The sequence below is a fragment of the Choloepus didactylus genome, chromosome 14 (genome assembly GCF_015220235.1).
Source record: "Choloepus didactylus isolate mChoDid1 chromosome 14, mChoDid1.pri, whole genome shotgun sequence".
Lineage (NCBI taxonomy): Eukaryota > Metazoa > Chordata > Mammalia > Pilosa > Megalonychidae > Choloepus > Choloepus didactylus.
In genome coordinates this window covers 80,393,502-80,416,045 of record NC_051320.1, presented here as the reverse complement: position 1 = coordinate 80,416,045, position 22,544 = coordinate 80,393,502, and the positions used below count along the sequence as shown (strand labels likewise).

The following is a 22,544-nucleotide window of genomic DNA, read 5'->3' as shown; positions in this document are numbered from 1 at the left end:
AATATGACCTACAGTTTAAAAGAATTCTTCATTTCCACTTGGTTAATTCCATAATCAGGGTACACAAAATATTGAAGACAGTTTTTATAATTTATTTGAACCTTGTTTTTGGCTCTAGTTGATACAAGAAAGCCCTAGAAATTTGCCTCTAATTACTCTATTTTACATATCCTACCAGTATTAAGTTGCTGAAATTGTTTTTTAGTATCTGTTAAGCTTTGCTTATTGTTAAAGGTACTAGTACATTTTCTTCCTTTCTGTTAAAAAAAAAAAAGATAATTATACCTTTAAAGCCATATGTACCTTGGATATTTAACAGTCTATTTTTTGTTTGTTTATTTTAGTCAGATACTGGAGATAATGTCAGCAGTAAAAGATGAGGATCCACTGGAATTAGCCAATACACTGTATAATAACACCATTAAAATGTTTTTTCCTGATATGTAATTGGTATGTGTCTTCCATTTTCCATCATGTATGTAAAATTTCATGGTAAACTTACCAAGAGTTTCAATAAAGGAATTATCTAGAAGTTGTCTACAGAGGTATTATACACTGCACACTATACTCTCTGGTTTTTACCCATGAAGTCAGCTCAGGATTCTCTGCATGACTTAATGCCTTAGTTTAAAACAACAAAAACCCCAACTATTTTCATTTTGCTATTTCTTCAAAAGTCTGAAAGGAAAATTTATGTCACCACTGCAAACACAGAATAACTAAAAAAAAACACTGCTTTTATATTAAATTAAACAATTAGCACATTCTGGTTTATACTAAAGTTTAGTTAATATAAGCCTTCAATTCTACAGACTCTCTGAGTCATGACTTTTGAAACAGCACAACTGTACTGCTACTCTGAAATTTCAAGTTTCTCAAAGATTCTGATAGGCTAAGTTTTTCCCTTGGTTTTAAAGTACTACATATATAGCCTTTACCCCTGGTCCAAATTATTTCCTTGACTTTAATATGGTTTCCTCTGATATGCATTTTCATTCTCCCACCCAAAAGAAAAAATAGGGTCCAGAGTTGAATACATTATATACTTTCATTGAGGAATCTTTGGCACAGCTGACGCACCGTATTATCTTTACGTCTATTAAAAAGCTGTTTGTTCAAATTTTGTCATAAAACGTGAAAACATTTTATTCTATGTACAATAATGTACACAAATTTAAATAGGTCACCAAAGAGACCAGAAGTAATTAAAGAGGTATATTTACAGTAGCACATCACAGTAAACGGAAAACCATTCACAAATTGAACATTGATACTGTTTTTGTGCTTGGTTACACACTGAAGTGAAGCATGTTACTTCATTTTGGATGAACTGAACTTTAAACAGATACCTCAATGATTAGTAAATGCTATTTTAATCAGTCAGTATCATCATTAATGAATTCTTCAGCTGCTGTGCCTGTGTGCTGGATCACTCCATTTCTTTCTCTTTGAACATCATCATCACAATCTGTACTGTCATCTTCGTTCAATTCCCTGTCAGATTCAGCAGCAGCTTCTCTGATAGCTTCCTCTGGATTTTCATTTGGTGCAATAAATCCATTGTTGTTAGATGTATTTGAATTATCCTTGACATCATCTTCAATGTATACTTTTTGATGGCACATAGGACAAGTATCTTGAATGTACAGCCACTTCCGAAGGCAGAGTGCATGGAAATAATGGTTACATGGTGTAATACGAGCAGATGTTGTAAACTCATGATAGCAGATTGCACATACATCATCAATTTCTTGTAATTGTCTGCCTTTTATTTCGGGAAGTGAATTAATCTTCTTAACAGCTGTCCTACGATTCATGAATGTCTTCCAGCCATTTTTTGCTTGTAAGTAGATGTTAAAATATGCATGTAGGCACATCATACAAGCCCGAATTTTACTTCCTGACTCAAACATCATAGTATAAGCCCCATTTCCAAACATTACTACTCCAAATATAAATTCAATAATATTGCCTGTTGAACGAACATAGTAGACGTAATCATCAAGCTTTTCCCAGAGGACATTGTAGTAACCATCAATCATGAATAATGTATAAACAGTAAGAGAAACAATTACTTTTAAACAGAGTTCCACACAAAAGGCTGTAACTGCAAACAACCATGTATTTAGTGCATAATGATGCCAAAGAACATAACTGAGTAAAACAGGAAGAATAAACAGGCAAGCAGAGACAAACAGCACAGGAAAATGTCTACGAAAAGATGACACATGAGAGGCACTGAGAGACATTAACACAGGGTCTGTCATTCCATGGATAAAATGCAGGACTGCAGTTAGTAAAAGGCACATGTTTCTACTTAAACGAATAAGTCTCTCTTCTGGTCTTAACCCACTTAAACCAGTCTGAAGAGCCAAAATAAAAAATAAAACAGGTGCTACAAAGCCAAGCCTCCTGTCATCTTCTTCAGTTGATCCAATAAAGGCCAATATACCAAGCCCCAAATAATGGGATATTGAAGAAATCACAGCACTCATGCCCAGAACAGTTAGTGTAGAATCACATCCACTAATTATAAGATTGCAAATGAGGTCCCAGAAATCATCCCAAGAAATAAAGAAGGAATCAGTTTCATTTGCCATCCTTAAAATGTATGTTAACACCGTAGCCTGTGCTGTAATTCTTGTTAGCCAAAAGACTCGCAGTATATCTGGGAAACGAATCCTCTTCCATGTGTCCTCCATTAATAACTGTAATCCATAAATCCGATACATGTGCCTCACTAAAAGATAGACATATCGTGTGGAATAATAAAACCACTTAAGTTTCACAACCAATACAAGCACTGTTGTTAATGTAAGAATCAAGGAAGACATAAAAACTAAAGCCTCTCTGATGTGTAGTGGTAGCTCTGTGATTAAGCCTATTACAGGAACCAAGAGATCCAAAATAATTAATTGTGAATAGATGGAATGAATTTGGAGTAGCGTAATGTATCCAATTCCAAATGTTAGCTGTAGAACGATGAGTGCCATCCATAGTGAGGGCCCTTTTCGAGGAAGTAGCTCAATTCCGAAAGCTGATGTGTTGTAGGCACCATAGAAGTCAATGTGCAAAGAAGCATAATAATTCACCAACACTGAGGTTGCAGCTAACAGAAAGGCTGAGCTGTACATGTAAAACTTGAAAAGTGATCGCTGTGACAAGATTAGAACAACACTGGATACAAATATACCTAAAAGGAAAGAAAAATAAAAAATCATCTGAACGAAACATTTTTAAAAATGTCTTTCCACTAAGTAGCTATGATCATCTTCATTTAATTAGGAAATACGAGTATTTTCAAAGTTATGAACAGTAATACAACTGATGCTCAAGACAATGTATGCTTAAAGACTAATAAGAGTTTTATAAAATCAGAGTTCAACAGGACAGACCAGGCATATTAAATTATTTTTTTAAATCTTCTCATCCCTTATTTTCTAATTTCCTAAGTAATTCAAGTAGAAAGCACTAAATGTCTGGATACCAAATTACTAGCTTGTGTTCAAGATGCCCTTGCAGTTTTTGAAAAGCTAAAAAACAAACAAAACAAAACAATAAAAACTTAAAAGAACATGTCCTTTTAAATGATAATTTCATAATCATTAAAAATATTTAGAATAATTCCATCAACAAAACATGAAGAATTTAAAATAACCAAAATGGAGAACATTCGTTCCAATTAAACCTTAAAGTGTGTGTGTATTTCTTTTTAATTGTTCTTCAGGAAACCAAGTTTAACTTAAAATTTCTACTTCAGGTGTAATTCCTCCTTTCCTTCATGAACACTCCCTTAAATCAGAGCATTAAATTAAATCAAAGCGTCTAAATTCAGTCTTTTTTCCCTCTAGATTCTTTACTTCAGATTTCTAAAATGCCTTCTAAGTTCCTTTTTTCCTATACATTACTGAATCTTTTTTTCAAACATTCAACTCATTGTATTGTTCTTCAAATTACAACAGTAAATTCAGAAAACCAAACCATACAAAGAAAATGGTAATAAATCTTCCACTTTTCTGTTCTGTAAGTAATGTAAACAGTCTGATGTATACCCTGCACTGTCTTTCTTTGGCGCTTACCAGCATACATATTCTATTTAAGTGAGATTACAATAAAATTATCAAAGGTTTCAACTATGAGAATGACATCCAAAATTCACCTAGCTCCAGTTCTATAGTACAACTGCAAAACTCAAAATTTCTAAGATCTAAGCTCTTCCTTGGTAAGTCCCCATTTCAGTCAAAGGAATCATTCTCTTAGGGGCACCTCTACCTCGCACTCTGAAACTTTGCCAATCAGTTGCCAAATTCTACTGATACTTACGTCTCTCCTTTTTGGGTGACACAAACCAATTAGTCTCTGTGCCTCTAAAAACTCAACTCGTCAAAATCCATCTACAAACCATCTCCACTTTCTTCATTCCTCTACTCAAAATTCTTCAGTGGCTCTGACATTATCAACTAAAACCAATATTCTTTATCCTGGCATTCAAGGAGCCAATTGCTTTACAGTGATATCCTTCCTGACAAGTCAATGCTCCAGACACAACAGCTTTTCTCGCCCATAATTTCAGCTATGTTTATACTCTGCTTGGAATGATGGCCACACTAACTCCCCAAATCCCTGACTGTTTAAATCCTACCCATCCTATTGATCAACTTTCTGACAGTGATTGTTCCTTCAGCATACCTATAGACCTCAGCAAAACCCTTACACTCATATACTGCCTGATATTGTAGCAATCTGAGTAGGTATCATCCGCCCTATTATACAGTGTGCCCTTGACAGCAAGCAAGGACCCTCTCTTGTACATCTATGGATCCACAAATATTCTGTACAAAATAAGCAAAATTAGTATTCATTGATTGGAGAAATAAATGTTTCCTTCACACTTTAAACCACATTTTAAAAGGAAACCACAAAATACAGCCTGTTTGGAAAATGAAGCCTATGAAAAGGTTAAGACAAAGCTAAGAAACCAGATCTTGAAATACAAAAAAAAAGTGGCAAACTCTGAGGTCAAATTAAATATCCATCTACTATCTACTTTACTGCAGCATGTCATCAAGAAAGACTCTGCATGTTACAGTGGAGGCATTTCACAACCCACTGCATGTGTAAGCAAAGGCTAGTTCCTCTAAACGATGACTTTCCCACAATTAAAATTTATCCAGTGCCAATGTGTCAGGTCTTTTGTGAAAAGGAGAACTAAAAGGCACATTCAACTGGAAGAGCCACAAATTTCTGAATAAGAACCACCTGATTCCTTGAGCAAGCGAGTCACTAATAATCTCCCAAAGAACTGGGCACCAGAATTGATCCTCCCTTTCAATAGAAAATGAACTTTGCAAGTAGAATTAGAAAAATTTTCCATGGAAGGTAACTTAAGGAAAGGAATTAACTCAGTCTACTGTATGTCATATAATCTTTCTTTGCCTATGTGGGGGAAAAAGTATTTTTTATGAACACAAACTAATCTCATAAGATAAAACCAAAATAACTTTAGTTCTATATTATGCCTCTTAAAGAGCAGAAAGTCAAACAGGGACTGTAATTTATTTTTGTCAACTTGCTGTTCACAAAGTGGTAAACTGCCCTTCATAAACTCTGCTATAATTTATAACCAGCTTTTTTTATTCTAATAGTTTTTCCCCCTCTTGATGTTACTTTTTAAACAAAAGTTTACAAAAAATGAAGGAATAGAAAATAAAACTTTTGAAAATGTAGGGGCCCCTTCTTAAGACTGGTTCCCCAGGTGTTTTTTTTTTCCCATTCTCAAGCTAGTCTTTACTCAGCCTCCAGCAATTTGTCAATTACCATCTGAAAGTGTTCCTACCAGTTACCAGCTCCAGCAATGTCTGCTCTTGATGACTTTATCTTACATAGAGAAATTTTCAAAGAATCTACTGAGAGCTACTAAAGGCAATAAACATATTCAGCAAAAAGGTGGGGTACAAGATGAAAACAACATACATGCTGCAAACATACAACATGCAAAAATCAGCAGTTACTACACACCAGTAAGAACAATCTGAGGAGGAAATCAAGAAAAACAATTCATCCACAACCACAGCAAAAAGAATCAAATATTTAGGAACAAACCCAACCAAATAGGTAAAGGACTAATACATGGAAAACTACAAAACTTTGCCAAAAGAAATTTAGGATGATCTAAATAAAGAGTCACTCCATGGTACTAGAATGGAAAGCTAAATAATGTCAAGACATCACTTCTACCTAAAATGACCACAGACTCAATGCAATTCTGATCAAAATTTCAAGAGCTTTCTTTGCAGAAACGGGAAAGCCAATCATCAAATTTATTTGGAAGGGCAAGCGGCCCCAAACAGCCAAAGCCATCCTGAAAAAGAAATTAGAGGAATCACACTTCCAGAATTTAAAACTTATTACAAACGTACAGTGGCCAAAACAGCACAGAAGTGGCACTGGGAAAGACAAAAATCGATGTTTGCAATGACAATCTGAAAAATCTTCGATGACATGATTGCAAATATATATTTTTATGAGCTTTTACTGACAATATAGTATAACTAATTAAAATGCATTTGCTTTTTTAACTATGTTGAAGCTGTGCCTTCACACTAAATAAAAGCATATGATCTGTGAAAAAAAAAGGAAGGAATAATTTGGGTTTTAGAAATAGTTCAGGAGAAAAAGTGACATATCAGTTTATGCAAATTTACCAGGAGAAGCGAGGATATGACAAAGAAACTACAACCTCAAAGTCTGGATGTGTCCTAGCAAGTAAAAATCTGATAGTACTCTTTCCTGATCAAAATTACCACCCCACTCTCCCCCCAAGAAATAAAAAGGAGTAAACCTTTCAAGAACAGTATAATATTGTTTTAATCCCTATATGAAAGTTTGCACGTATATGGGGTTCTCGAAATTCTTTCATACACATGTTCCCATCTATGAAAAACATATCCTACTTCTAACTTCTAGAATGTGGGGAGAATCAATTTTAATTTTACAAGAAAAAATTTTCCCAAGTAACATTCTCATCTCATATTGTCAATAATACCAAGTTTCTTTGCACTTTCACAGCTTCAGACATAAAACTCTTAGTATTCACCCAGGAGGCCTAAGAGAATTAAACCAGACACGAGTTTCTCATCAAGATTTAAGAAAGACCTGCATATGTAATCAAGGCTATATATAAATGTTGTTTTAGAAAGAAAAATCACCTATAGACACTGGAAAACAGAATTAACTGAAATCACAGCTGAGTAATCCCAGTCTAATTCTCCAGTGATCAGAAAGGTTCACTAAAGAGATTCTCAAGAAAAGAGGCAGGTATCAAAATCATCTCAAGAGCTTTGAAACTAAATATGAACTCAATTCATACACAAGTTCAGGACCTCTTCCACTTAGATTACCAAAACAAGCAAACAAGCAAAATTAACCCATCATGCAAGTTACACAAAAAGGGTTTAATTCTTTTATGTGTAGTCTGTTCATACCCTTTTTACTGAAACTTAATACTAAAAGTAACACAACATAACACATTTAAAACTCTCCAGGTACCTTAAATACCTTTAAAACATAATTAAAGCAAGCTGTGGGAAAACATTTCAATACCCAGTAGAAAAAAGATGCAGAAGCACAGAAATAAATGGTACTACTTTACTCCCAAGGGAGACCTAAGCAATGAAATTTGGAACAAAGTCAATAAAATATCTTGAAATATTAATCTGCAGATATAATTGATAAACTACAGCATAAGGAAAATGTTTCTATCAATCTCTCATTCTAAGTAAAAAACTGGTAACCTGAAATTTATTAGGATAAAACTGTTTTGCTTTTACACTAAAAGGTGCAAGTTTGTTTTTATTAAAAATATATGAATAGGGGAGATCAGGCCTTGAGGCGCATATGCAAATCCCGAAGCAAGGCTGATCTCTCTGCCCTGTGCACCTTTCCTTAATGGCCCTGGTTGCTTTGTCTATTAGCATTTCAATAACCCATTAGATCTCTGAGGAGGGCCGGTTTTTTTTTTTTTTTTTAAATCCTTTTTGCTTTTTCTAAAACAATTACTCTAAGAAGCTCAATACAGAAAGCTTCAAAGAATTGAAATTTGGGCACCTCAAGTCAAGAGCAGAACTAAGAGAGCTCTGAGACAAAAGGCAATAATCCAGTGGCTGAGAAAATTCACTAAACAACACAACTTCCCAAGAAAAGGGGGGTGTCCGCTCACAGCCACCATCCTGGTGGACAGGAAACACTCCTGCCCATCGCCAGCCCCATAGCCCAGAGCTGCCCCAGACAACCCAGTGTGACGGAAGTGCTTCAAATAACAGGCACACACCACAAAACTGGGCGTGGACATTAGCCTTCTGCAACCTCAGCTGAATGTCCCAGAGCTGGGAAGGGGGAGCAGTGTGAATTAACAGAGCCCCATTCAGCCATCATTTGAGCAGACTGGGAGCCTCCCAACACAGCCCAGCAGCCCAGAACTGCCCTGGGGGGACGGCACTCACCTGTGACATAGCACAGTCATCCCTCAACAGAGGACCCGGGGTGCACAGCCTGGAAGAGGGGCCCACTTGCAAGTCTCAGGAGCCATACGCCAATACCAAAGACTTGTGGGTCAGTGGCAGAGACAAACTGTGGCAGGACTGAACTGAAGGATTAGACTATTGCAGCAGCTTTAAAACTCTAGGATCATCAGGGAGATTTGATTGTTAGGGCCACCCCCCCTCCCCGACTGCCCAGAAACACGCCCCACATACAGGACAGGCAACACCAACTACACACGCAAGCTTGGGACACCAATTGGGCCCCACAAGACTCACTCCCCCACTCACCAAAAAGGCTAAGCAGGGGAGATCTGGCTTGTGGAGAACAGGTGGCTCGTGGACGCCACCTGCTGGTTAGTTAGAGAAAGTGTACTCCACGAAGCTGTAGATCTGATAAATTAGAGATAAGGACTTCAACTGGTCTACAAACCCTAAAAGAACGCTATCAAGGTCAGCAAATGCCACGAGGCCAAAAACAACAGAAAATTATAAAGCATATGAAAAAACCAGACGATATGGATAACCCAAGCCCAAGCACCCAAATCAAAAGACCAGAAGAGGCACACCTAGAGCAGCTACTCAAAGAACTAAAGATGAACAATGAGACCCTAGTACGGGATATGAAGGAAATCAAGAAGACCCTAGAAGAGCATAAAGAAGACATTGCAAGACTAAATAAAAAAATGGATGATCTTATGGAAATTAAAGAAACTGTTGACCAAATTAAAAAGATTCTGGACACTCATAGTACAAGACTAGAGGAAGTTGAACAACGAATCAGTGACCTGGAAGATGACAGAATGGAAAATGAAAGCATAAAAGAAAGAATGGGGAAAAAAATTGAAAAACTCGAAATGGACCTCAGGGATATGATAGATAATATGAAACGTCCGAATATAAGACTCATTGGTGTCCCAGAAGGGGAAGAAAAGGGTAAAGGTCTAGGAAGAGTATTCAAAGAAATTGTTGGGGAAAACTTCCCAAATCTTCTAAACAACATAAATACACAAATCATAAATGCTCAGCGAACTCCAAATAGAATAAATCCAAAAAAACCCACTCCGAGACATATACTGATCACACTGTCAAACATAGAAGAGAAGGAGCAAGTTCTGAAAGCAGCAAGAGAAAAGCAATTCACCACATACAAAGGAAACAGCATAAGACTAAGTAGTGACTACTCAGCAGCCACCATGGAGGCAAGAAGGCAGTGGCACGATATATTTAAAATTCTGAGTGAGAGGAATTTCCAGCCAAGAATACTTTATCCAGCAAAGCTCTCCTTCAAATTTGAGGGAGAGCTTAAATTTTTCACAGACAAAGAAATGCTGAGAGAATTTGCTAACAAGAGACCTGCCCTACTGGAGATACTAAAGGGAGCCCTACAGACAGAGAAACAAAGACAGGACAGAGAGACTTGGAGAAAGGTTCAGTACTAAAGAGATTCGGTATGGGTACAATAAAGGATATTAATAGAGAGAGGGAAAAATATGGCAAACATAATCCAAAGGATAAGATGGCCGATTCAAGAAATGCCTTCACGGTTTTAACGTTGAATGTAAATGGATTAAACTCCCCAATTAAAAGATATAGATTCGCAGAATGGATCAAAAAAAATGAACCATCAATATGTTGCATACAAGAGACTCATCTTAGACACAGGGACACAAAGAAACTGAAAGTGAAAGGATGGAAAAAAATATTTCATGCAAGCTACAGCCAAAAGAAAGCAGGTGTAGCAATATTAATCTCAGATAAAATAGACTTCAAATGCAGGGATGTTTTGAGAGACAAAGAAGGCCACTACATACTAATAAAAGGGGCAATTCAGCAAGAAGAAATAACAATCGTAAATGTCTATGCACCCAATCAAGGTGCCACAAAATACATGAGAGAAACATTGGCAAAACTAAAGGAAGCAATTGATGTTTCCACAATAATTGTGGGAGACTTCAACACATCACTCTCTCCTATAGATAGATCAACCAGACAGAAGACCAATAAGGAAATTGAAAACCTAAACAATCTGATAAATGAATTAGATTTAACAGACATCTACAGGACATTACATCCCAAATCACCAGGATACACATACTTTTCTAGTGCTCACGGAACTTTCTCCAGAATAGATCATATGCTGGGACATAAAACAAGCCTCAATAAATTTAAAAAGATTGAAATTATTCAAAGCACATTCTCTGACCACAATGGAATACAATTAGAAGTCAATAACCATCAGAGACTTAGAAAATTCACAAATACCTGGAGGTTAAACAACACACTCCTAAACAATCAGTGGGTTAAAGAAGAAATAGCAAGAGAAATTGCTAAATATATAGAGTCGAATGAAAATGAGAACACAACATACCAAAACCTATGGGATGCAGCAAAAGCAGTGCTAAGGGGGAAATTTATAGCACTAAACGCATATATTAAAAAGGAAGAAAGAGCCAAAATCAAAGAACTAATGGATCAACTGAAGAAGCTAGAAAATGAACAGCAAACCAATCCTAAACCAAGTACAAGAAAAGAAATAACAAGGATTAAAGCAGAAATAAATGACATAGAGAACAAAAAAACAATAGAAAGGATAAATATCACCAAAAGTTGGTTCTTTGAGAAGATCAACAAGATTGACAAGCCCCTAGCTAGACTGACAAAATCAAAAAGAGAGAAGACCCATATAAACAAAATAATGAATGAAAAAGGTGACATAACTGCAGATCCTGAAGAAATTAAAAAAATTATAAGAGGATATTATGAACAACTGTATGGCAACAAACTGGATAATGTAGAAGAAATGGACAATTTCCTGGAAACATATGAACAACCTAGACTGACCAGAGAAGAAATAGAAGACCTCAACCAACCCATCACAAGCAAAGAGATCCAATCAGTCATCAAAAATCTTCCCACAAATAAATGCCCAGGGCCAGATGGCTTCACAGGGGAATTCTACCAAACTTTCCAGAAAGAACTGACACCAATCTTACTCAAACTCTTTCAAAACATTGAAAAAAATGGAACACTACCTAACTCATTTTATGAAGCTAACATCAATCTAATACCAAAACCAGGCAAAGATGCTACAAAAAAGGAAAACTACCGGCCAATCTCCCTAATGAATATAGATGCAAAAATCCTCAACAAAATACTTGCAAATCGAATCCAAAGACACATTAAAAAAATCATACACCATGACCAAGTGGGGTTCATTCCAGGCATGCAAGGCATGCAAGGCTGGTTCAACATAAGAAAAACAATCAATGTATTACAACACATTAAAAACTCGAAAGGGAAAAATCAATTGATCATCTCAATAGATGCTGAAAAAGCATTTGACAAAATCCAACATCCGTTTTTGATAAAAACACTTCAAAAGGTAGGAATTGAAGGAAACTTCCTCAACATGATAAAGAGCATATATGAAAAACCCACAGCCAGCATAGTTCTCAATGGTGAGAGACTGAAAGCCTTCCCTCTAAGATCAGGAACAAGACAAGGATGCCCGCTGTCACCACTGTTATTCAACATTGTGCTGGAAGTGCTAGCCAGGGCAATCCGGCAAGACAAAGAAATAAAAGGCATCCAAATTGGAAAAGAAGAAGTAAAACTGTCATTGTTTGCAGATGATATGATCTTATATCTAGAAAACCCTGAGAAATCGACGATACAGCTACTAGAGCTAATAAACAAATTTAGCAAAGTAGCGGGATACAAGATTAATGCACATAAGTCAGTAATGTTTCTATATGCTAGAAATGAACAAACTGAAGAGACACTCAAGAAAAAGATACCATTTTCAATAGCAACTAAAAAAATCAAGTACCTAGGAATAAACTTAACCAAAGATGTAAAAGACCTATACAAAGAAAACTACATAACTCTACTAAAAGAAATAGAAGGGGACCTTAAAAGATGGAAAAATATTCCATGTTCATGGATAGGAAGGCTAAATGTCATTAAGATGTCAATTCTACCCAAACTCATCTACAGATTCAATGCAATCCCAATCAAAATTCCAACAACCTACTTTGCAGACTTGGAAAAGCTAGTTATCAAATTTATTTGGAAAGGGAAGATGCCTCGAATTGCTAAAGACACTCTAAAAAAGAAAAACGAAGTGGGAGGACTTACACTCCCTGACTTTGAAGCTTATTATAAAGCCACAGTTGCCAAAACAGCATGGTACTGGCACAAAGATAGACATATAGATCAATGGAATCGAATTGAGAATTCAGAGATAGACCCTCAGATCTATGGCCGACTGATCTTTGATAAGGCCCCCAAAGTCACCGAACTGAGCCATAATGGTCTTTTCAACAAATGGGGCTGGGAGAGTTGGATATCCATATCCAAAAGAATGAAGAGGACCCCTACCTCACCCCCTACACAAAAATTAACTCAAAATGGACCAAAGATCTCAATATAAAAGAAAGTACCATAAAACTCCTAGAAGATAATGTAGGAAAACATCTTCAAGACCTTGTATTAGGAGGCCACTTCCTAGACTTTACACCCAAAGCACAAGCAACAAAAGAGAAAATAGATAAATGGGAACTCCTCAAGCTTAGAAGTTTCTGCACCTCAAAGGAATTTCTCAAAAAGGTAAAGAGGCAGCCAACTCAATGGGAAAAAATTTTTGGAAACCATGTATCTGACAAAAGACTGATATCTTGCATATACAAAGAAATCCTACAACTCAATGACAATAGTACAGACAGCCCAATTATAAGATGGGCAAAAGATATGAAAAGACAGTTCTCTGAAGAGGAAATACAAATGGCCAAGAAACACATGAAAAAATGTTCAGCTTCACTAGCTATTAGAGAGATGCAAATTAAGACCACAATGAGATACCATCTAACACCGGTTAGAATGGCTGCCATTAAACAAACAGGAAACTACAAATGCTGGAGGGGATGTGGAGAAATTGGAACTCTTATTCATTGTTGGTGGGACTGTATAATGGTTCAGCCACTCTGGAAGTCAGTCTGGCAGTTCCTTAGAAAACTAGATATAGAGCTACCATTCGATCCAGCGATTGCACTCCTCGGTATATACCCGGAAGATCGGAAAGCAGTGACACGAACAGATATCTGCATGCCAATGTTCATAGCAGCATTATTCACAATTGCCAAGAGATGGAAACAACCCAAATGTCCTTCAACAGATGAGTGGATAAATAAAATGTGGTATATACACACGATGGAATACTACGCGGCAGTAAGAAGGAACGATCTGGTGAAACATATGACAACATGGATGAACCTTGAAGACATAATGCTGAGCGAAATAAGCCAGGCACAAAAAGAGAAATATTATATGCTACCACTAATGTGAACTTTGAAAAATGTAAAACAAATGGTTTATAATGTAGAATGTAGGGGAACTAGCAGTAGAGAGCAATTAAGGAAGGGGGAACAATAATCCAAGAAGAACAGATAAGCTATTTAACGTTCTGGGGATGCCCAGAAATGACTATGGTCTGTTAATTTCTGATGGATGTAGTAGGAACAAGTTCACTGAAATGTTGCTATATTATGTAACTTTCTTGGGGTAAAGTAGGAACATGTTGGAAGTTAAGCAGTTATCTTAGGTTAGTTGTCTTTTTCTTACTCCCTTGCTATGGTCTCTTTGAAATGTTCTTTTATTGTATGTTTGTTTTCTTTTTAACTTTTTTTTTCATACAGGTGATTTGAAAAAAGAAGGGAAAGTTAAAAAAAAAAAAAAAAAAAAAGAAAAATGACAAACAAGGGAAAAAAAAAAAAAAAAATGTAGTGCCCCCTTGAGGAGCCTGTGGAGAATGCAGGGGTATTCGCCTACCCTACCTCCATGGTTGCTAACATGACCACAGACATAGGGGACTGGTGGTTTGATGGGTTGAGCCCTCTACCATAAGTTTTACCCTTGGGAAGACGGTTGCTGCAAAGGAGAGGCTAGGCCTCCCTGTATTTGTGCCTAAGAGTCTCCTCCTGAATGCCTCTTTGTTGCTCAGATGTGGCCCTCTCTCTTTGGCTAAGCCAACTTGAAAGGTGAAATCACTGCCCTCCCCCCTACGTGGGATCAGACACCCAGGGAAGTGAATCTCCCTGGCAACGTGGAATATGACTCCCGGGGAGGAATGTAGACCCGGCATCGTGGGATGGAGAACATCTTCTTGACCAAAAGGGGGATGTGAAAGGAAATGAAATAAGCTTCAGTGGCAGAGAGATTCCAAAACGAGCCGAGAGATCACTCTGGTGGGCACTCTTACGCACACTTTAGACAACCTTTTTTAGGTTCTAAAGAATTGGGGTAGCTGGTGGTGGATACCTGAAACTATTAAACTACAACCCAGAACCCATGAATCTCGAAGACAGTTGTATAAAAATGTAGCTTATGAGGGGTGACAGTGGGATTGGGAATGCCATAAGGACCAAACTCCACTTTGTCTAGTTTATGGATGGATGTGTAGAAAAGTAGGGGAAGCAAACAAACAGACAAAGGTACATAGTGTTCTTTTTTACTTCAATTGCTCTTTTTCACTCTAATTATTATTCTTGTTATTTTTGTGTGTGTGCTAATGAAGGTGTCAGGGATTGATTTAGGTGATGAATGTACAACTATGTAATGGTACTGTAAACAATCGAAAGTACAATTTGTTTTGTAAAAAAAAAAAAATATATATATATATGAATAGGGCTTTAAAAAAAAAAAGTCAAACCCTATAGAAATATTAGAGAGTAAACCAAGTTTTTCTAGTCTCTGCATTCACCATCTTACTGGCACAACAAAGGCAGAACCACTTTTAAGTTTCTTGTACATCCTGACAAATTATTTTTGCATAAATAAACACATTGATACACAAATACACTTACGTTTTTCCCCAAAGGGAATCTTACTATAATAGGTGTGTTGTGGGTTTCCTGCCTTTTGTAAAAAAAAAATTGTATTTCTCTGATTACTTATGAGAGCATCTTTCCATTTTTATTGACCATTCAGATTCCCTCCTCTGTTGGAATAGACTGATTCGTGTACCTCACAAAGACATGTTCAATACCTTACTCCTGGTCCTGTGGATGTGAACTCATCTGTAAAAGGATCTTCAAAGATCCTATTAAAATTAGGGCAAAGTTAATCAAGGTAGTCCTTGATACAGAAGGAGGGGAGTCCTTATAAGCAAAAGAAATATGGACACAGAAGTACAAGCCACAAGGAGGCAGAAACCAGAGAAAGAGACACAAGGAAACAGGTGGCCACGTGGAGGAGGCAGAGATAAACTGCCAGCAAGCGACAACCACAACGCTACAGACATTGGAGAAAGCATGGCCTTGCCAACACCTTGTTTGGACTTCTAGCCTCCCAAACTGCAAGCCAATAAAAGTTACTGTTGTTTAACTCAACCAAAATGTAGGATATGTTACAGCAGCCCTAGAGAACTAAGACATCTGTGAATTGCCATTTTATCTGTTGCCCATTCATCTACAGAGTTGTCTTTTTTTCCTTATTGAATTGTAGTTCTTTAAATAATCTGAATACTAATTCTTTGTCAGTTACATGTAGTGCAAATATTTTCTGGTTTGTGGATAGTCTTCCCACTTTTTTGATATTTTTTTTGAATTAACAGAGATTTTTAATTTTAATATTGTTGAATTTACTCATCTTTATTTTATACATTTGCATATATATATATTATATATATATATATGCATATATATATTATATATATATATTATATATATATATATATATATATATATATATTTTTTTTTTTTTTAAGAAAAGAATGTTGCCCTTACTCTGAGGTTTAAAAAAAATGTTCTATATTTTCCTCTGAAAGTTTTGAAGTTCTGCTTTTCACATTTAGGTATAAATCCACTTGGAACTGTTCATATGTTGGCATGAGGTAGGGCTCCACTACAATTTTTTCCATATGAATAAGCTAAATGACCACTAATTGAATAGTCCATATTTATCTCACAAACTGCATCTCTACTTCTGGAACATGGGTGGTCAGTTGGTGGGCTGTGCATTCTGTTCTACTGGTCTACAGGTCTCTCCTAGTGGTCCTCAACCTGAAACAGTTTTGCCCACTAGGAGACATTTTTGGCTGTCACAACCTGGGCATGAGCAGGGGGGCGGGCAGTGCAAGGTATGCTACTGGCATCTACTGGGTAAAGGTCAGGGTGCTGCTAAACATCCTACAATACACAGAGGACAGGCCAACCACAACAAAGGAATTATCCTGACCAAAATGTCAATAATGCCATTACTAAGAAACCCTGGGAATGAGATCTCGTTATTCTATGCAGACTAATGTAATAACCCAATACATCCCGGAATATTTTGGGCAGAAGATAAAGTATTTGCGAAGTCCCCTTGAGTGACTGGGGGAAAATGTGGAACTATTAAACTTCCCCACCTGGAGAATTCCTGCTATTCTCTCTCTTAGGCAATAGGGTCTCCCAATTTAATAAGCCAAGCCCTCAATCTAGAAGATGGCCCTTATGAAAATTCTCTCTCCGATGGCGAAGCTAAGCCTACTTATAACGATGCCTAACAGTCACCCCCAGAGAACTTCTTCTGTTGCTCAGATTTGGCCTGTATCTCTATGCCAACTCTGCAAATTAACTCACTACCATCCCCCTTAGTGGGATATGACTCCCAGGGGTGTAAGTTTCCCTGCAACACGGGAGATGACTTCCAGGGATGAGCCTGGCCCCAGCATCATGGGATTGAGAATGCCTTCTTGACAAAAAGGGGGAAAAGAAATGAAACAAAATGAAGTTTCAGTAGCTAAGAGAGTTCAAATAGAATTGAGAGGGCATTCTGGAGATTATTATGCATTATATAGATATTCCTTTAAGTTCCTAGTGTATTAGAATAGTTACAAGGAAATATCTGAAACTGTTGAACTGTAATCCAGTAGACTTGATTCTTGATGATTGTATAACTGGATAGGTTTTATTGTGTGACCATGTGATACTGAAAACCTATTGACTGACAATCCCTGAATCCAGTATATGGGCAAATGAATAATAAAATAAAGAAAAATATATAAATAATGGGAGGAGAATCAGGGGAATGGGATGTTTTGGGTGTTCTTTTTTATTTTTATTTTTGTAGTAATAAAAATATTCTAAGATTGTGGTGATGAACACACAACTATATGATGATACTGTGAGCCACTGACTGTATATTTTCAATGGATTATATGGTATGTAAATATATCTCAATAAGACTGCATTTTAAAAAAAGAAAACCTGGTCTATTCCTATGCCAGTCATTATTACTACTGCTTCACTTTGTTTTTTCACTTTACAGATTTTCTCAGATCTTTCTATGGCACCACAAATAACTATCATTCTTTTCAACAACTTTATCGTATGGCTAGACCAAAATACGAGTAACCAATTTGCTTTTAACAGACACTTAGATTAACAGTGTGTTGTTGTTTTTACTAAACCAATAATGTTTCAGTGACTATCCTTGCCCAAAAGATCTCTAGGCCAGATTCCTAGAACCAGAATTGTGAATCAAAAGGTATATGGCAAATTTTGGTTGTCAGTGCCAACTCAAAAGTTACACCCAACCAAAATGGTGTAATTTACCTATTTCCCCTTACCTTTGCCAAACTGGTTTTTAATCAAATTTTGAACTTTTCACCAATCTGATAAGTGACATTTTGGCTTGACTGCATTTCTTTAAATTATGAGGTTAAGTACTTTTCTTTTGCATACTAACCTTTTGCATTTCATTTATTGTGAACTGCTTGTCCCAGACCATTTATCTACTGCTGGAGTAAAACTCTTACGAGGGCTTTAACCTCCTATAATGCAAAAATTGTCCCTTCAGTTTATTTTTAAGTACTTTTTTCCAAATAAATGTTTGGGTTTTTTTGGTGCTCAAATTTATCAGTTTTGTCCCTTGTAAGTTCTGGCTTTTCTTTGATGTTTAGAAAGGCCTGTCCTATTTCAATGAATTATCATAATATGGGGTAATACTAATAAACAAACTCCTATGTTTGCATTTTCTGCCTTAGATTTAAATTTGCTAGTTCAGCACTATGCTGCCTGGACTTAGATTCATTTAGCATTTAACATTGCCTTAGAAATAGCTTAATATTCTTAAATACTCTACACATTGTGACATAACTTTATTTGGATCTCCCAAATAAGATCCTCTATTTTCTCACCTGCTGAAATTCTAAAAGTTAGTTGGGTATCATATGCAAGTACAGTCACAGCTATTTTTTGTAGGGGGTAGGAAAGATAAATTCTTCAAGCACTACACATAAAATTGATAATGCTTATTACTTAAAGAATAGATTTCCATTTTCACAATTTAAGGGAAAAAGTGAGGTCAACAAACATTGAGATTTATACATAATAGTACTGAGAATGAGAAGTCTACAATTGTCACATAAAAACTAATCAGGATTAAAAAACAAAAAACTAACCAATTAATTTCTACCACCCATCAGCATCTCTAATACTAACAAATCTGTCACTTTTTTAAAAAAGCTATCAGGCATACTAGTAGCTAACACTTCACTGGCCCTTACTAGGTCCGGGTGCTGTTATAAGCACTTTACATCCTAACTCATTTGCTGTCCTTAACAACCCTATGAGAAACCATCATTGTCCATCTTTAAAAAGGTAAAGATGAGAAAAATCTAAGCACAGAGCAGTTAAGTAACTCACTAAGGTCACTTTCTTCTTTAAGCTGCCAAATATAAGCTTTCACAATTTATTACAAAAATAAGAAGCATGGATAGAATACAAGGAAAATACCAAATTACTCTGTTCAATGTTCTTAAACTCCAAATGATTTAATTAAGGAAAATACTCTCTTTTTTTTAAAGATCCCTAGCCTGAAGTTGAACTCCAAGAGCACTGCATTAAAGCACTTGTCCCAAACGGATTCCTAGAGGATCGTACTTATCAGGCGGTTTTCCGGAATGAATATACAGAATCCTCTCAAATGCAGCCCCATTTCTGCCACAAATAATGGTGGCAGTATACTTATGCAGTGGCAAGTAGGACTAGCTAGGATTAAGTAGCCGGTGAGTTACTGAGTAGTCTTAAACTAAAGAACATAACCCTCACATCCTTCAGTTTTAATACATAGCATCTGAGTATTACTATGTATCTGTATCTGGACTGCAGCTGTACCAAGGAGGAAAGTGAACCATACTTGAAGATTTTTAAACCCAGTCTCTGGCAACTTCCTGGTTGTGTATCAAGAGCAAATCCACCTCTGTGACCCTCAGTTTCCTTGTTTGTAAAATGAGAACACCCATCTCTGCAGATGTCTGAAGGTTAGGTTAAAGAATACCAGTGAAAATGATTTTGCAAAAGTAAGGTACCAAACAAATGTAAAATATTGTTATTGGTAAGAAGAAAGTTCAGCATTTATTACTACCCCATTTTTGTAGGAATAAAGAAGCAACTGATGACTTGTAATTCAAAAAGGCTTCAGAAGGATTTCACCAACAGCCCACCCTCAGCAACAATTCAACAGAGCTAGTCTACCAAAAACTGATTACAAGAATTATTCATCAAAAAAATTTGCCAAGTTTCAATTACTTAAAAAAAAATCCTTTTATGCATAAATGCTTCTCACTCTGGTGATGTAAGTGAAGATGGAGACGGGAAGTGAAATATAAAACGCTTTTAACACTCCCTCCATTCATATGGAATAAAGACACTGATTTCAGAGGTCTTTTTTGGAAAAGTCTCATCATGTTCTAGACACATTTTTTATAATCGCTTTCAATCCCTTCTCGTTTTTTCGTGGAAAATTTTAGGACTCGTTATAAGTATCTCTTTCTTCATGAGGATTTTCGGTAATGGTTTCAAGGTGTGACATTCGAAACCCTGTGTCTCTTCCGCTAGGAATGTTATATACCGCAGACACCTCACAATCACATGGAACCCATAGATGCAATAGAAATGACAACATACGAGTACTCTGCATTTTGGAAAGGGGAAAACTGAGGCCCACCCCTTGGCACAACCAGTCCAAGGTCACAACGGCAAGACCGGGACAAGCAGATTTTGTTTTTCCAAAGCTGTCGCATAGGACGCGGAAAGCCAGCAGTCATCCCCCCAAGAGAAACGGCAAGCAAAGAGCCGCATGCTCACACATCCATCCTTCCTCCTTGCCTCACCCAGGTGCCAGAACCAACAGGAGACTGACTCACTAGGAGGACCGCTCCGCCGTCAACTCTGAGATAAGTATCATCTCCTCATCCTTCCCATCAGCCCAGACGCCCCTTTGGGGAATGAAACTGGTTCTCAAAGACACACACACCACCCACGGCCCGCGCACCCCTGCCCGAATCCGTAGGGCACGTCGAGGCCGTCCCGGGAGGCAGACTACCCAATCCCCCGTACCAAGGAGCCGGAGGAAGATCTGGAGTCCGATGCAGAACCGGCTTTGGCTGGAATCGTAATAGGAGTTGAAGATGGCGTCGATGATGTAGAGGCAGGGCACCCGGAGCGCCACTTCGAGCGCCGCCCAGACCTGCTGATGGGCCATCCGCACCTGCTGCTGCGGGGACCCCACCGCCGCCATGAGCCGCTGCCACACCGGGGCTGGGCCGGGCAGGGCCGCGCGGGGCAGGGCCGGGGACCGCGGCCGGGGGCGGGAGCTAAGGCGGGTGACTCCGCCCCCGCCCTCCCGCCTCTCCGTGTTTCCCACCGCCCGCCCCGCCCCGCCGCCCGCTCGCGTCTCTCGAGCTGGAGCAGGCGGCGGAGGCGGCGGCAGCTGAGGCGGCGGCGGCGGCTCCCTGGGAGGCCTCTGGGTGTCGGTGTTTCCGGCTGGCTATGGTCTGGCTCCTCCTCCCTCCACCGCCTCCCCCGCCCGCGGAGCCACCATCTTGACCTCGCCCGCCTGCCTCTGCCGTTGCTGCTGTTGCGAGGCCTCGAGGCTGTCTCCGTGGTCACGCGAGACTGCGGAGCCCGCGCCAATACTTAAGTCATAATCCGGCGCAAGGGGCGCTTCCCATGCCGTCATCACGCACGGCGTAGCAAACCACTCAAGCGTTGCCATGGTTTCCGCCCACCATCTCGGCCCGCGAGACTTTCGCGGCTTTGGTGCCACCCCGTGGCGCACGCGCCTTTCTCCATCTGCTGCCTGCGGCCTCAGGGTTGCAGCTTCACCCGCCGCAGCGTGGGTTAATTGAGGTCTTCCGGCTTCCGCGGGCGGAGATTATTAGCTGCTTAGTAGACTCCATTAACGCCCCATAAACGTAGTTCTGAGCTGCTTAGGAGGAGAAAAGTCAAAGGATGCTTCCCTTTCTCCCTACCCCACCTACCTGGAGGTCGGCTTTGAGAGACGGCAGGTGTTCCAGAGCAAATACCCGAGAGGCGGCCCGGGTCTTACATGCGTTTAAGGAGCGACTGTTGTACCTGGCACTGGATTAGGTGTCGTAGCAACTACCAAGAAAGACATCCCTCTGCCCATCACCCTTCCCACTTCCTACCTCATTGGACAGAACCAAGGACATTTGTTAGGCCACAGTCTGCTAATGACAAGCGATACTGTCACATACAAGAGTCCAGGCCTCTGGATTTTCTTGCCTTCTGTAAGATCTCAAGGCAGATGAGGCCAGGCCATTCTTTCCTCATGCTCTCTTGCCTATCTATATAATTAATGTGGCCTGGCCAACCTTATCTTTTTCTGTTCCTTCCTCAGAAAATGAGTGTAAGCACCAGAAAATGAGTGTAAGTTAGGTAAGAGTCCGCACAATAGACCAAGCCATCTGACCTTCAGAAGAAATTGGAAGCAAGAAGCCTGACTCACTTGGGCTCCCACCCCAAAATGCATTCTGGAGTCCAGTTTTTGTCAGAACTCCATACCAGTATCCCCAGACGGAGGATTGTTAGCAAAATTATTAAACCCCTTCCAAACTCCTTTCTCAGGGAAGAGGTATGTGTGATAGAATTATTGAACCCTCACTCAAACTCCTTACTCCAGTCTCATGTTTTGAAACTTTTATTGATATCCCCAGCTAGT

The 22,544-nt window shown here is 38.4% G+C and overlaps 2 protein-coding genes across 7 annotated transcripts in view; one reads left to right on the top strand and one right to left on the bottom strand.

Annotated features, from left to right (window-relative positions):
* TATDN1 (TatD DNase domain containing 1) overlaps positions 1-532 on the top strand; it is a 49,867-nt gene extending 49,335 nt beyond the window's left edge. For all 6 annotated transcript variants that reach the window (XM_037803457.1, XM_037803456.1, XM_037803461.1 and 3 more), the window contains one exon: positions 345-532. In XM_037803457.1, coding sequence (XP_037659385.1) covers positions 345-447 — 103 coding nt within the window. In that variant the 3' untranslated portion in view covers positions 448-532. The remainder of the gene's footprint in view (positions 1-344) is intronic.
* On the bottom strand, positions 72-21,433 carry RNF139 (ring finger protein 139). The gene is made up of 2 exons (XM_037803454.1): positions 20,921-21,433; positions 72-3,193 (listed from the first exon to the last, which is right to left on the bottom strand). Exons 1-2 carry the CDS (start codon positions 21,099-21,101, stop codon positions 1,377-1,379), a joined length of 1,998 nt encoding a protein of 665 aa, XP_037659382.1. The 5' UTR covers positions 21,102-21,433; the 3' UTR covers positions 72-1,376.
* Between the last annotated feature and the right edge of the window lie 1,111 nt (positions 21,434-22,544).

Coding starts and splice junctions, on each gene's coding strand:
- RNF139 (XM_037803454.1), bottom strand. CDS start 21,101: ATGGCGGCGGTGGGGTCCCCGCAGCAGCAGGTGCGGATGGCCCATCAG. Junction 3,194..20,920: donor GATCTTCCTCCGGCTCCTTG/GTACGGGGGATT, acceptor CTTTCCTTTTAG/GTATATTTGTATCCAGTGTT.